The sequence below is a fragment of the Coniophora puteana genome (genome assembly GCF_000271625.1).
Source record: "Coniophora puteana RWD-64-598 SS2 unplaced genomic scaffold CONPUscaffold_2, whole genome shotgun sequence".
NCBI classification, from domain to species: domain Eukaryota; kingdom Fungi; phylum Basidiomycota; class Agaricomycetes; order Boletales; family Coniophoraceae; genus Coniophora; species Coniophora puteana.
In genome coordinates, this window is record NW_006913054.1 from 389,717 (window position 1) to 404,621 (window position 14,905).

The window sequence follows — 14,905 nt, forward strand, 5'->3', positions numbered from 1 at the left end:
TTTCATGACCAGTCGACAGCTGGTAGACTTGTCACCCTTGCGCGTCTGGTAGCTTGGTGAGCCAAGTTACAAGTCTCACAAGGTCGCGAAAGTCGACCCAGAAGGTCACGAAGTTCCTGATGCATCGCTGCATCTTGTTCATGGTGACGTCGTGTAGTGGTTTTGGCATCAGGTCATTTTTCAGGTGGTCTTGAGTTCGACCCTTGCCTGGGTTTATTTTTTTGCCCACGCGTGTGTCCTCGCTGGGTTGCTTATCCGAGAAAATCCTGCCCTTAGTATATCTGACGAGGTTGCGGCAAGGTCCAGGCAACCTTTGGGCTCAGAACCTCCCTCGAGCTCCAAGGCTTAAATCGATTGACAGTGTACTCGAATTTCCCTTCGCTTACCCAGATTTCTCGAGCGCAGCCGCGCACTAAACTGATTTTCAAACTCAGATTCTTTTGGGACTTAGCCGAACTTAGCCGACCGTACAGCCACTAGTCACGTGAAGGTTTTCTTGCAGCCGTCCTGGAGAGTGTGAGGCCAACAAGGTTGCTGAGATTGAAAATGTTCGGGTGGATCCGTAAGGGTCATGTACCTCAGATTCCGCTAAGTCCCTCCGCACTAGCAATTGCCTCACTAAACTCGGAATGACGGCTGTGTAGGAGCCTGGGGAATCCACAGTTTTCGGATGGCTTCATAGTGTACGGAGATCTCCGAGTATTGCAGCAGCCGTTCTATAGGGTTCGGCCAAGTTACCATGACTCATTCGGGAGCAACTGTAAGCTGTTTCAGAAACATCAGTGATTGCAAGCAAAACGCTGTGGATGTGACTCACTTGTATACTAGATGGCTGTCGTTGAAACAAGCGATGAAACGTTTTACAGCACCCTCAGCGGCGCCAATCAAAGTGACACGTGCTTTTCATCGGACGACAGCCATCAATTCTGGCCAGTTTCAGAGTCAGAATGCACGATTAAGGCTACGAAGGAAGAAAAATGTAAGCTAAAGCTACGTATGTACACTGTATCGAGCGAAGACCACCACGGCATCGCCTCACCACTCTAGTGATATCGAATCTCGATGACCAAGCTCACCACCCGCTCTCAAACATCCCCGAATTTCTAGAATGTCCCGATGTGTGCTGCGATCCCGACGACGATCGAGCCTGCGCCTGCACGTCCGATGACGGATGGTCATCCAGCGAAATCGTCTCCAAACCGCGACTGCCGAACTCGTCGTCCTCCGACGACAGCTCGCTTGCGAATGTCCAGCTGCCCGTTGGCGTCAGATCTCCGTCTCCGTCGTCGCTGTGCTCGTTGTGCTCCGTGCGCGGACTCGAAAACTCGCCGAATTCACCAGACGATTCGCCGGAGGAGTCGGCTGCCTGGAAGTCGCCAAAGTCGAAGTCATCTTCACCAAAGCTGGCAGAGGGTGAGGAGAATATTGAGAAGGGGTCGGCAGAGGAGCTGGGATTGGTGCGGGCTGGATCTGCAAACGGTCCGAAGGCGTCGTCCTGTAAAGGATGGACATAAATTCAGGAGGTTATTGTAGCGAAGAAGTTAATCACATACATCATCAGCAGGCACGTTGACACCAAACGGATCGTCCGACAATGCTTCTCGTAGCGATCCTGTTGAGCTGAAAGCAGCCCCAGTCGGACCCGTCACAATCGGCGTCGGCGCCGCCTGCCCAAGCGCCGCCGTCATCTCAAATGCATCGTCGAAACCCGTGTTGCCAGAAGTCGCCTGCCGCGTGTGCTGACGTCGAGGTGGCGGCTTGCCAAGGTCGAACCGCGAATGTGCCAACCAGCCGCCGTCCTCCTCGTCCTCCTCGTCCGAAGACTCCGACGCGTTCATCTCCTGCGCGAGGTAACGAGCAAACTATACCACATCATCTCATCTCAGTACAATCAGCCCCGGCAAATACACCCAAAGTACCCACCTGAGGCGGCGCAGACCCGTCGTCCTCATGCTCCTCCGGCTCCGGCGGGCCAAAATCCGCCGTATTCCTCGGCGCACTCCCGCCACCACTCCTCTTCAACTCACCCTTCATCGGCCCACCCGGACTCCCTCCCGGAGAGCCCTTCGCAACAGCATCCACGCCCTGATCCTCCTCGTCGATCTTCCACCTGGGGCCCCCCGCCTTCGCCGCCGGCACACCACCGCCGGCAGCACCGCCCAACCCGGCAGGCGCGGCGCCCGCGACGGGCTTCCCGCCGCCGAGCAGACTCGTATCGCGCCTCTTCGCCTCGTCGTACCGGCCCGTCACGTACTCGTCCCACGCGGGCTGCGGCGCGTACTGCGCGACGAGCAGGCGGAGGTCGGGCGGGTAGTGCTCCAGCGCGGTGATGACGTCCTCGGAGATGAGCGTGAGGTGGCCCATGTAGCCCAGGCGGACGCCTTTTGGTTTTGAGCTAGTACGATAGGAATTTCAGGGAAATTATTAGTGACGAAGGTGATGAAAAGAGTGGGGTTCACCTGGCGATGTCGTTCTGCTTCTGTCCTTCCACTATCCGGTGCATAAGCCGTGCATCGCGGAACAGCGAGACGTTGAGCTCGCGGTTTGTGCCCGCGTCGACCTTTCCAGTGAGTATCTGGTGTATAAAGTCATACACAGCACTGTGCAGAAAGTTGTTCCACGGGAAGTCGAAGAAGAGGTCCTGTTCGCCCGCCGACGCAATGCATATAAGTTCAAACCTGAAGCAGACATGACGACACGCACCAGGAGAGTAACGAGCACGCCAGTGTCCAAGAAGCGCTGCTTCAGCCGCTCCCCGACAGGCTTCTCCGTCGATATAGGCTGCCCGATGAGGCTTATCCTGCGCGAGCTCCGCTTCGAATGCGCAGACGTTGGGCGCGTGATAGGGCTCCCTGGGGACAGTATTCCCGCTCCCTGCACCGCGAGCTCAAGAGGCGACGGCTGTCTGACAGCGCTCGGCGACGATGGAATACCCGTGGGTGGTGTACCATCACCCGCGTCCTCGATCGGCTCTGGAGATGCAACAACCATCGACGCCTCATTCGGATCCATCTTCGTCACCGGGAACCCTCCACTTTTGCGCTCCCCCTCCTCCTCCTCCTCCTTATCAAACATCGCAATCTCCTCCATCGCCTCATCGTCCGACCCCTCCGCGCTCATCGCAGCCATATCCTCATCCTCATCGTCGTCTTCATCTTCATCGTCCGAATCCAACAACGACGCCTCCCTCGACGCATTCGTCACAGGCAGCTCCAACGCCGGCTCAATGTCGTCCTCGCCCATACCCCCGCTCCTGCCCGCGCCGCCCGCGGCCGCACCGTTATCCCGATCGGGATCATCGCCCGACCCGATCGCAATGACGCGCGCGAGCTGCTCGAGCGCGCCGAGGCCGCCCTGCAGGCGCCCGTCGGCGTCGTATAGGTGGCTGTACTCCGGCGCGCGGTTGAGTAGCGACATGTTGGAGCAGTGCAGGAGCTCGGCGTAGAGCTCACATATCCGGTAGCGTTCGAGCGTAAGCGGGATCAGGAAGCCGACGGTGGTAGGGACCGGGTCGCCCTGCGTAAAGCGAGATTAGTGCATCACGAACGAACGCATATATGCGTGTGAGAGGGAAAGTGAAGGGAGGTGTAGAAGAAAATATGCCAGTAGATGCATGTATGCGTTTAAAAAAACGGAAGGGGGAGGAGGAGAAGAAACGCACCATCGACCTCGGCACCCTCAAAAACCCCTGAAACGTCTCCAGCCGCTCGCACATGATCTCCAACACAGGCCCGAGATGCACGACGCCCATCCTGTCCACCATCTCGCGCATCGCCGCCTCGAGCGTCTCGCGCGCGTTCTCCGCGCCCGCGAGCTGCTGCTGCACCTGGATAAGCCTATTGCGCAGCGTGTGGAACAGGTACGGCTCAAAGTAGTCCGAGTTGTTCTTCCGTATCAGCTCGATGATGATCGAGATCGCATGCGTCACCGACGATGCGCACGACTGGCGGTCCGGAAGCGCAGCCCCTTCGTCGTCGTCGCCGTCCATGTCATCGTCCTCGGACGCCTCGGAGTCGGGGCGCGGCGGCGGGAAGTCGCAGAGGATGTAGTCCACGAGGCGAGATATGCTCGCGCGGCTCGCGAGCTCGCGCGCGAAGCGGTTTGAGGCGGGGCCGTTTTGGAGGCCGTCGGTGAGGCCCGCGGCGGGGGAGGGTGCGGCCATGGAGACGATGCCCTTGACGAGCTCGGAGACGATGACGTGCATGTCCGTCGTGTGCGCGGGCGAGAGGAGCACGATGAGTTTGCCGGTGAGGTCTTGCGATGAGAGCCACTGCGTGCCGTGTCTTCACGAGGGAACGGAAGTGCGACAGAGGGGAGACGGGCAACGTACCTCGAGTACGCCAGAGCCCGCGGGCTGTTCGTCTAACTGGATGATGCGTACGATGAGGTCGACGATGGCTGGGGACTCGACGTGGCGGAGTAGGCGGGCGACGACGTCCGGTTGCGATTGAATAAATTGAAGCATCTGAAAGCAGAAGCGGTAAACGGTACGCCATGTCCGGTGTATGTGAGCACCCAAGCATTACAAACAGGGAACGGAGGGGCGATGACACAGTGGGGAGCAGCGAAAGGGAGCCCACCTCAACAGGCTTCTTAGAGAGGAACACAGAGTTGATCTTGGCAAAGTGGGAGGCCATAGTGAGCTCGCCCTTCATCTCGTCGGGCGGGCGGTCGAGGACAGTCTCCCAGAAGGGCGTGAGGAGATGGTCAGACGAGCGGACGCACGTCTCAACGATGGACCATATCTCGCTGCAGAGCACCTCCGTCGCGACATACGGGTACCTTCACGCCGCACACGCCATCCATCCACCGAGTCCACCGAGTCCACAGGAACAGAGCGAGACACCAGAGCGCAGGACAGCCAAGCAAGCACCTGCCGTCAGCCATCCCCGTCACACAGGCGCAGGCGCACACCGTGCACTCACTTGAACCGCCCCTTGTCCTCCTCGCCGCCCATCTGGCCCGACACGTACGCAAACAGCCGCTGCAGCACGTCTTCCCGCTGAAAGTAGTCCATCAGGCGCGTGTTCTGGCTCTTGCACTCCTGCAGGAGGTCGTCCTCGTCGAGGATCGCTTCGAGAGAGACATCGTCCTTGTCCAGCAGGCTGTCGATCGCGCTTGCATTGTGGAATCCGAACCTGCATCGTGAAACAGGATAACACAGAAAAGAAACGGTGATTCAGACGACGGTTGCTAGTGCAAGGGGAAGAGTGAAGTGAAGGAGAGAGGGTGTACGGATGAGGCCAACGTGCAGGGGGTAATGATGTGTCATTGTGTGCATCATCTGGTGTGATCTGGGAGTGGAAGAGCGCACAAACGCGTACCTCCAGAACATCGTTTTCGACCCCTCAAAGGAGGATTTGGGTGGGAGAGAGACAAGGACACTGGCGCTGGGCTCGGGCGCGTCTGTCCCAGTGTTGCCTATAATGGTCCGCTCGCCCCGGGATCGCAGATTCCGATGAGCCGACACACACCCATGGGCGGTCAAACACGGGATGACGAGCAGAAGTCCGTTATTCAATGAAATGACATGCAAGACTGTGGTATACTGTTAACAACGTCCCTATCTAAAGCTAAGGATCCACCACCACCATCCGAGCTCTCCCAACCAACCCTCAGAACTGCCAACCGGTGCAAAAACACAGATCAGCATCCACCACGCATCACAACGGACAGCACACGTACCCGAACCTGATACGTCCCACTCGCCTTCGTAAGATACCTCACCCACTTAATACTGTTATACCCGCCCGCCTCAAACACCTTGAGGAACCGCACGATCAAGCCCGACGCGGTGAACATGAGCACCTGGAAGTCGACGTCGATCGGCGGGCGCGCCCACACCTGGCGCACCGTCGTGCTCGTCAGGTCCGCCGTGGCAGTAAACGTACACTCCTGTCCGCCTTGCACACGCGGTATCCTGTGTTCGTTTGCCCCCATTAGCTTAGCTTCTCAGAGTGAAAACAAGCTGGGGAGTTTGGGATACGCACTTCCAGCTGACCACGTTCTCCGCGGGCACGTACTTGGCCTTGCCCGTCGCGACCTTGCACTCGACCGACGTCGTGTTGAGCGGCGTGGGGATGCGCAGCACGACGTTCGTGGCGGACAGCTTCGCGCCAAAGTTGGCCTTGACAGCGACAATGTACGTCACCTGCGACGTCCCGACCTCGTTCACGGTCGTCATAATCCGCAGCGGCAGCTTCACGTTCGACGTGCTCCTGTACCTACCACCCCCACCGCATCCTGTGTTAGCGAAGTCGCCACTAAACGAGGGGAAAGGCAGGGAGGGACACACCGCATGAGCTCAAACTCGCCATCGGGCGGGACAAAGCTGATCGTCCGGTCGCTGTCAAACTCGGTCAACCGCACGCACTGGTGGAACCGGCAGTCGTCGAGCTCGACTGCGTCCGCGATGCTCCCGCGCTCGGCGCGGTCGATCACGAGCTTATCGTTCAACCCGAACTTGCACTCGGGCGTGCCCGTGAGGTAGGCACGCATCTGGATGTGCCCGTCGACGTCCGCGCGGAGGACCGTGCCTACGCATGGGTGGACGGGAAAGTCGGGTCAGGGGTAGTTTGAGGGCGAAGTCGAGCGGTGTGAGGGGAAAGAGGGGATGGAAGGAGGTGTAAAGGCGCACCTTTGGCACTCATGCTCAGGTTCACAGTTTCGACTACATCCACGAACGCCTCGTTCTTCTTGTACTTGACATCGCCGCGCCGCCAGCTCGTATTGCCCGTCGCTTGTGACGTGATCTTCGAGGACTCCTCCTATTGACGAGCCATCACATTTAGCTCTTTAGCTAACAGAGGCCGTCAAGATGAAGATAGACCCACAGCCTGGAACGCAGACGAGATGATGCTCTCGGTGGTGATGTACGTCTTGAGCGTGTCCGCTTCGCTGTTCTGCGGGTACCCAAAGTCGCATATTTCTGTGCGGTGCCGTGTGAGACCAGCTGCGTAGAGGGCAACGCGAAGCATGGGCGCACCATCAATGAGCTCATATATGAGCGTAAAGTTGTTCTTGACCGCCTCTTCGTCCACCTTGCCAAAATACGACTTGGAAATCGAGATGAAGCGGTAGCAGTACTCGAACACGAGCGCCGCGTTCGCGTTTGTCCTATTCAGCCGTCGTGTGGTCAGCACAGTCCCGCAAGAGCATGGAAAGACGCGGTCGCAGCAGGGAGTGGAAGAGCAACGGCGGATGGAGAGTACGCACTTGGTGACGCAGACGACGTAGAGGTTGTTCACCCGCACATGGAAGAAACTCGTCGAGCCGAGGGTGATGATGGGCGAGCGCACGTCGCTGTTGGACACGACTTGTATTCTGAACACGTCCGCGATCGAGCGTCTGCCAACAAGAGGGAGAGTGCACGTCAGCAGTCATCGTTATACGGCAATCTGGAAGGAGGAAGTGAAAGGGAGCGCGACGCACTTGAAGTCGGGGCGGTACAAGCGGGAGATGAGGACCTCGAGTGTGCCAAACGCGTCAATTCTGCTGGCCATGTATGTGGACTAGGGGCGCTCACCTCGCCCTTCTGGTTGAACACAAAGAATGCCTGCAACCGACTGAGTAAACTCCAAGGCAAGGAAATCTGACACGCACCGATATCATGTCTGCTCGTCGTCGTCCACAGCGTCCGTCTCCTCTGTCGCCTTCTCCACTTGTCGTCAACGGCCCGCAACTTGCCGCCTCGGCCGACACGCGGCACTTTAATTCAGGGGCACCTCCGCCTTCTCCACCGCGTCTTCCGGCTCACACCTCCCCCTCCCGCATAAACATCCGCATAAATCTATGGAAATATTGTTCACGCTTTCCGCAGTCACAAGACCGCCTTATATTCAGCTTGCTAACAATATGCCTCCCCTGGATGGTGGACAATCCTCGGACATGGCCCACGGCGGTCGTCGTACACATGGTCCCATCCAGCGAGAAAAATCCTCGCTGTAATGCTGGATAGTGGCTTTGTATAAAGGCACAGCAGACTCTCAGAGCACGTCCTCCCCCACCAAAGAGCGCAATTTCCCTCCTCGCCTTCAGCTCAGAATGCTCGGACGCGCCCTCCTCTCGACTTCGCTCGGTCTCCTCTCAGTAGGCGCCGTGTCCGCGAGCACGCTCTCGTGGAACGCGACCGAGTATCTGTTTGTGTTTGGCGACTCGTATACGACCGACGGATACAACATCTCGGCTGGTATCGACTCGCCTGACCCAGGATACGTGAGTGTGGCCGTCGTTCAATCAATCATTGCGTTCTTATCCATCCCTCTGTAGACGTCATCCAATGGACTAAACTGGGTCGAGTTTCTTAGTAAGTCGTCTTGGAACTATAAAGTCCCTGCCTTTTCAGCCAGAATACGACGATCGATACTTATTACTTCATGCTCCGCAGGTGGCACGTACAACCAGACCGACATCACGACGTTCGATCTGGCCTCTGGAGGCGCGACAATCGACGCTGCGCTAGTTCCTCCCTACCTGCCCACCGTTCTGTGCGTCCAACTGCCTGTGTATACCATACCCACTTTTCTGATCGCACTGTCTCGGTCAGGTCCGTCGTAGATCAAGTGTCCCAGTTCAGCGAGTACCTCGCGAGCAAGCCCGCCGACGCGGAGTGGGACAGCACCAACAGTCTCTTCGCGATCTGGATCGGGATCAACGACGTCGTACGTACCCTCACGAGCTATCGTGTACCCTCTATCCCGTGGCTGACAGCCTGCTACGCAGGGCAACTCCGAAGGCTGGGTAAGCCCTCTCCCCCCACCGCACCATCCCGCATGCCCACTCACTCCCATTCCGATTCACAGACCAACATCACCCGCCCCGACTTTTACTCCACCCTCATGGACCGCCTCTTCTCCCAAGTTGATACCCTCTACGCCTCCGGCGCACGCTCCTTCCTCTTCCTCACCGTCCCGCCCACGAACCGCGCGCCGCTCTTCATCGAGCAGGGCCCCACCGCCGCCGCGACAATGGGCGACAACATCGCGGACTACAACGCCCAGCTCACCGCGCGCGTGCGGAACCTCACGACCTACTACGCAAGTGATTTGGGCAGCGTGACGCTGTTCGATACGCAGCCGGTGTTCAACACGCTCCTGGACAACGCGGAGACGTTTGGGTTCGTGAACAGCACGGGCTACTGCGCGGCGTACGAGAACGGGACGCCGACGCCGACGTATCAGGTCGAGGGCTGTGCCCCTGTTTCGAACTATTTGTGAGTTTTTGGGTTCTGTTTGGGGCTTTTGTTTGCTGAAGCGGATGGTGAATTGTAATAGCTGGTTGAACACGCTGCACCCGCTGTTTACAGTCCACAAGTGAGTGACCCGTCCCTATACTGTTACTACCTCGAACCAGTTGATCGAACACGCGCCATAGCATCCTCGCAAAGGCCATTACGACAGCGCTGGCTGGCTACCCCGCCACACAGATCGCAGTGTAGATGTACAATCCCACGCCGAGTCTATTGCGTGTTGAGTCTGGTTTTATATAGTCTATGTCCTCTGGTAAACAATATTTTCTTTGGCACCAATAATTGCCTCCACCTTTCCCGAGCACCCACAAGGCACCTGTATACCCGTCGCTCCACTTTGTACATCTCGCCCTTGGCTCCCCCGAAAACGTCGGTGTGCGTAGCCGTCAATGTCCCTATGTCGTGCTGCATTTTGCCCGGCTCGGCATAGCTGAAACAAACACCCCATGGACCTCAATATGACAGCAGGGGCGGCGCTGCGCCGAATAGACCGCCCTGGCCACTGGTAAGTAAGTGTGCCCTTTCGCGAGGGCAACGTCAGGGCCAATGGGTGCCACTCAGGCTGGCGCTTGGCCAGTGGCGCTGGGTCAGCAACGCCCGACGCCTTGTCCGACGCGGTCCGCAAGGGAGGCTAGCACTTCGCCTACTTTCGGGTGCATACACGAAGCTGCCTGTTGGTCTGTCAGTAGGACGGACTGAATGACTTGATAACTCGTTTGATGATAGTCGGCTGGGGCGTCCTCAATAAATGTCGCAAAGTTCATTTTCCGGCTGCAGCCGGTCGCAATCGACTACAATTACTGTTCAGTCAGAATGATTTAATAGTATTTTATATGATTAGAAGCACATTGCAATTGACACGGGCGATTGCAATCCACTTTGAGGAGCGTTGCAACCGCTTGCAGCTTAGACGTAATAAAATCTCAACCATAGTCGCTAAAAATACTCTAAAATCCGCGAGACCTCCGCTGCGTTCCCGCTTCAATTAAATTGCAGGCTGGTTGCAGGGCACCAAAATCGGAAATGGCTGCAATCGAACTATTAAATTTGCGACAAACACGGGGATATATCTTCGCCGGAGTTTCTTCGGCGCTTGTTGACGCTTAATTTTGAGCGTCCACGTCGCCAATGTTACACCAATGACAGCGTTACCGTTGCCTTTTGTCCGGGACACTAGACCATCACGAGCGCGGCTTTCGCCACTCAAAACTCGGGTCAGTACCAGCTCTCTTTCTCTAGGAATGTCTTCCTCTCATAACATCATCTTTGACAACATCGACGATGGTGCCGGCGACCACCCACTCACACCAATGCTCGACCGCATCATCCTCAGCCTGGCGGATCACTTCAAAGTGAAGCACTCCACCCTTCCGCACGACTTGTGGAGGGAGCAAAGCCTCTTCTACGAGACAGACTCGCGTCCTCCCGTCCTTTCCGAGGCCACTCTCGAGATCGTTCTACCAGACGCGCGCGCTGGAGCCTCGCATCCGACACACTTCGCGATCGATGTCCTCACGAAAGAAGTCAGCGAGACCTTCACAGATGGTGACGACTTTGCTGCGCCCGGCGGGGCTCAAAAGGCTCTCGATGATGTCAAGAAGTGGCTAGACGCGAAGATACAGAGCGATTGGGAGGAATTTTGCGAGCGGGATCGGAGGGGACAGGAGGAACAAGAGAAGCGGATGCAGGTAGGTTGTTCTCATTATTCTGACGAGTGTTCATCTGACCGTTTCGTCCCAAGGATTTCATCGTCAAGCTGGTCAACTTGGGATACATGGACCCAGCAGAAAAACGCCCTCAAGCGAGTCTCAATTGCCCTCTTTGCGCTCTTCAGCTGGTAGATTGTGTGAGTTGCAGCATAATCGCTTGCACTAGCCGAACCTGCAAAGCCGCAAAGATTGACGAGATCGAGGTGTGCGGAGCGCATCGGGACGTCTTCTGCTGCAAATCATGTCTAGAAACCAACGATCCGACCATCAGCCATCTTGCTCAGTGCCCCAACTGCGTGGCTTGGTTTTCCTCCAACGAACTTTCGTGGTGCATTGGCCGCCCTCATCCCACTCTCAAAAATCGGCGTCTGCACCCTCCAAAGGCTCTCGCTTGTGGCGAATGTCGGCCCCTCATACGACGAGCCCGAGGATTGAACAAATGCTCCGCGTTCAAATGCTGGTCTTCTCGTGGTTTTGGCTCCTCATCCAACTCGTTCGAGCACGTCATCGCTCTGTCCTCCGCTATCTGCGCAGACTGCTCTGAAGGCGGTGTCTCGTGTCACGGCTGCGACAACAGCTGGCACTGCCCGTCCTGCGCCCCCGCAACCTCAGACCTGCTGGCATGCCCGAGGTGCGGGTCCTTCTCCTGTAGGAGTCCGGAGTGCATCGGTGTCACCGAGTGCGTTCGGTGCCGCACGTCCACGCTCTGCGGGGACTGCGTTGAAGAAGACGGAGAGCGCTGCGGGGCCGCGGTCATCGCATACCTCTGTGAGCGGTGTGGCCTACCGACATGCACCGGCTGTTTTGACGCGAAACGGAGCAAATGCAGAGGGTGCAGGAAAACGGTCTGTGCCACGTGTATCGAGAAGTGCCCGGGCGAAGGTTGTCGGCTGTGGTGGTGCGATGCGTGTTTCCGACGTCGCGGTGCGTACCGGTCTTGCAAGACGTGCGGCTATGTTCGTCCCAAGACCCCGGAGTTACAGGATTCGGATAGTGATATGACTGGGTCCTCCGAGTCCGGGTGAAACGACACTGAACTTGAAGGATACGGAGTAGCCCCAAACTTCGCAATTGGCATTGTTTGTTACTAAATTCTAAGCAGCCATTGTCTTGTTTATCGTTGAAATTTGGTAGCAATTCTCGCTCTTTCTGTTGCTCTTCATTCGAAAGCATACATCAGGTTTGGAAACTTATGATGTAGCAACAGCTTCTCCTTCATCGCACCTCTCGACGTCAAAGCTAGGACTCTCTATAGCAATAGATACTATCACAAAGTTTGATTTACTGAAATTCAATCTGGTCTATTGTAGAGAGATCTAAGGACTCATGTTACTCATCTTTTTGATGATAGTCGATTGAACAATTAATCGCCCAGTACATCGAACTACATATAAGAGCTGGTCGGAGCTTTAGCGGGGCTTGAAATCGGATATCAGCGCAAGCGCGAATGAATAGACGCCGCAATTACTCTCCCGCTCTCCCTCCAACGTTGTCAAACCTTGGATCTGACATGCCGCGTTCTTATACCATCAGATTCGACGATCATAGCAACCATCCTCTCCAACCAATGTTCCTACGCGTAGTGGATGGCGTTCTTGCGCATTACGGCGCTCAAGAGCATTCCCCTCAGCGTGGATGGTGGGAACAACAGCGTATTGTCGTGGAACATGACACAGAGTCCACTTCCGTCAATGCTGCCACTTTAGATATTTCTCTGTTCAGTTCATCTGGGAGCTCCCATCCCATTCACGTTACGGTCGATGTGCTCACCAAGATTATCAGCGAAGACGATGGATTCTTCCCCGCCTCTAACGAGGTCGACCAAGCGCTCTGTGATATCAAGGAATGGCTATCTAACAGGGTATGCAATCAGCGGTCGATGTTTAATAAACGAATGAAGGAGCTGGAGGAGCAAATTTCTCGGGGAGTGAAGGTGAGATGCTTTGCTCATCGATGCGAGTTTGCTCATATGACTCTCGCGAAAAGCTGTTTTTCGAGCGCATGGTGACACTTGGCCATGTCGACCCCAAGGATGCCGAGGAACTCGGCAAGCAGCACCACCCAACGTGTCCTCTTTGCAGAGGGGGCCTTCTTGGGTGTTTCCAATGCCACACATTCACCTGCGTGAACGCATCTTGTGACGCCAAGGAGGCGGTCAGCGGCGAGTCTTGTCGAATATCTTTGCCTGTTTTCAGCTGTTATTCATGCTTGAATAACAATGATCCCGCCAAAAGCACCATCGCCAGATGCCCATGTTGCCTATCCTGGCAATCTGTACTTGAAATCTCATGGTGCATCGGCCATCCTGGTTCCACCCTCAACGAGCGTCGGCACCCTCCCAAACCACTTGCCTGTCAAAACTGCATACCCCAGATCTCAAACTTGAATTTTTGTTCGAATGCTTCTTGTTGGTCCCGCTATGGCGAACGTCTGTCCCCAACCTCATTCGAACACATGATTTCAAAGCTCGCTTCCGTCTGTGACGATTGTTCTCCACAGGGCGGAGTAGAGTGTCATGGCTGTGGATGCGAATGGTCTTGCGACGAATGTACTCCCACCGCAGCCCTTGTCACCTGCTCTCGATGTGCGTCCAAGTGGTGCTTAAACCCCACGTGCATCGGCATCGGGATGTGCGTACGATGTCGCAAAGCCAGTCTTTGCGGGGATTGTATTGAAGAAGACGGGACACAAGGGAAGCCGCCATCGTTACTCATTTCTGCTACTTCTGCAGCAACGCCGTGTGCACCGATTGCTTCGTCGCAGACATTCCTGTGTGTCAAGGATGCAAACTAGAAACCTGCGATCAATGTACCAGGAAATGTTCGGCAGAGAAGTGTGGCTTGTGGTGGTGTATAGATTGCTCTATGGACTATCCCGGCAATCCGCGATGCCCCGCCTGCGGCAGCGCTCTTGTTTAAGTAACGGTCTAGATGCAAAGATTCTTTAGTGAGCGAATCCTCCAATTTTTCTCTATCAGTGGGCGCTGAACCAGTATCATACACCGCAGGTTCTTGGAGTTGTCCATTCTCCTCACCTTATCTTGTCTTACTACTGCCGGATTTCTAGCTTCAGTGTAGTCCTTGTGTTTCATGGTTGCAGTCATCCGCACAGTTTCACACCTTTGTTCGGCGGAATTCTGCCATATCACCTATAGCGAAACCTACGATGATCTCAGGCACGGCAATCGCACCATACGCTTCTCTCGAAGACAGCCATCGGTCGCGAGTGAATGCATACTTTGATACCACGCTCTTCAATACATGGATGTTTCATAGACGGGCCGAGTCCTCGGCATTGGGCGTCTCTTGCTATCTTTCTGCTGATAAGCTTCACCCTTCGCCTGTTCTCAGATACGGTGCTCGGCCACTGTACGGTGTTCATGTCGGATGATGCCTTTCACACCGATGTGGTACGCGTACCGTTAGATCGGTGCTGATGTCATCGCCGTCATTATCTGCAATGACACGCGTCTTCTCTTCGACATCACCGCGACCTTGATTGAAACGTTTGTTGTACCTGCTAAACCAGGAAAGGCCGCACGCACCTACTTCGGGTTTAAGCTCGCGATTCTTTGGCCCAACGAAGGTGAGAAATTCGTGCACAGATGACGCAACGTTGCTGATTAGATTATGATTAGATCAAACAAGTAACTCTTCTCGTTTCTCGGGTTCTTATATATTCCATACGAGTGCACACCGACTGACCACTTCGACGCCACTTAGCTCATCCACTTAGAACCTTGCCCAATTTTATCCTACGGGAATGAGGCGAGAAGAAACTTGGTAGGCAATATCGTCGTATGCGTCAGCTGTGCTCCCTAATCTTGTACGTCGTGTATCACCTCGAGGGAGGACACGCCTCTGACAACGAGGAGAAGGTATGACCGGTGTATAGCGAAGACTACTTGCTGGTTCATAACTCTACAAATAGCGCTGCAGAACGTTGCCAC

General features: G+C 55.9%; 4 protein-coding genes across 4 annotated transcripts; 2 read left to right on the forward strand and 2 right to left on the reverse strand.

Annotated features, from left to right (window-relative positions):
* Window positions 1-943: 943 nt before the first annotated feature.
* CONPUDRAFT_97069 (SAPS-domain-containing protein) lies at window positions 944-5,358 on the reverse strand. Its single transcript, XM_007766242.1, has 10 exons — window positions 5,325-5,358; window positions 4,926-5,138; window positions 4,581-4,782; window positions 4,331-4,465; window positions 3,662-4,270; window positions 2,704-3,516; window positions 2,460-2,641; window positions 1,924-2,395; window positions 1,554-1,862; window positions 944-1,495 (listed from the first exon to the last, which is right to left on the reverse strand). Exons 1-10 carry the CDS (start codon window positions 5,333-5,335, stop codon window positions 1,073-1,075), a joined length of 3,369 nt encoding a protein of 1,122 aa, XP_007764432.1. The 5' UTR covers window positions 5,336-5,358; the 3' UTR covers window positions 944-1,072.
* Window positions 5,359-5,508: 150 nt separating this feature from the next.
* Window positions 5,509-7,502, reverse strand: CONPUDRAFT_134652 (clathrin adaptor mu subunit; the record flags this gene model as incomplete). The annotated part of the gene is made up of 9 exons (XM_007766243.1): window positions 5,509-5,621; window positions 5,686-5,920; window positions 5,991-6,224; window positions 6,296-6,536; window positions 6,638-6,767; window positions 6,834-6,928; window positions 6,986-7,116; window positions 7,216-7,347; window positions 7,432-7,502. The coding sequence occupies 9 exons, from the start codon at window positions 7,500-7,502 to the stop codon at window positions 5,616-5,618; spliced, it is 1,275 nt and encodes a 424-aa protein (XP_007764433.1). The 3' UTR covers window positions 5,509-5,615.
* Window positions 7,503-8,043: 541 nt separating this feature from the next.
* Window positions 8,044-9,436, forward strand: CONPUDRAFT_149593 (uncharacterized protein; the record flags this gene model as incomplete). The annotated part of the gene is made up of 8 exons (XM_007767020.1): window positions 8,044-8,214; window positions 8,269-8,305; window positions 8,387-8,486; window positions 8,546-8,660; window positions 8,722-8,739; window positions 8,802-9,211; window positions 9,273-9,311; window positions 9,373-9,436. 8 exons carry the CDS (start codon window positions 8,044-8,046, stop codon window positions 9,434-9,436), a joined length of 954 nt encoding a protein of 317 aa, XP_007765210.1.
* Window positions 9,437-10,420: 984 nt separating this feature from the next.
* CONPUDRAFT_79538 (uncharacterized protein) lies at window positions 10,421-12,196 on the forward strand. Its single transcript, XM_007766045.1, has 2 exons — window positions 10,421-10,935; window positions 10,989-12,196. Exons 1-2 carry the CDS (start codon window positions 10,489-10,491, stop codon window positions 11,979-11,981), a joined length of 1,440 nt encoding a protein of 479 aa, XP_007764235.1. The 5' UTR covers window positions 10,421-10,488; the 3' UTR covers window positions 11,982-12,196.
* Window positions 12,197-14,905: the final 2,709 nt, after the last annotated feature.

Excerpts from the sequence above, each read along its gene's own strand:
- CONPUDRAFT_79538 (XM_007766045.1), top strand. The coding sequence starts at position 10,489 with ATGTCTTCCTCTCATAACATCATCTTTGACAACATCGACGATGGTGCC. Across the intron at positions 10,936-10,988 it reads AACAAGAGAAGCGGATGCAG|GATTTCATCGTCAAGCTGGT; the intron begins GTAGGTTGTTCT and ends TTTCGTCCCAAG.
- CONPUDRAFT_97069 (XM_007766242.1), bottom strand. Across the intron at positions 3,517-3,661 it reads TGAGGGTGCCGAGGTCGATG|GGCGACCCGGTCCCTACCAC; the intron begins GTGCGTTTCTTC and ends CGCTTTACGCAG. Across the intron at positions 1,863-1,923 it reads ACGGGTCTGCGCCGCCTCAG|TTTGCTCGTTACCTCGCGCA; the intron begins GTGGGTACTTTG and ends GATGTGGTATAG.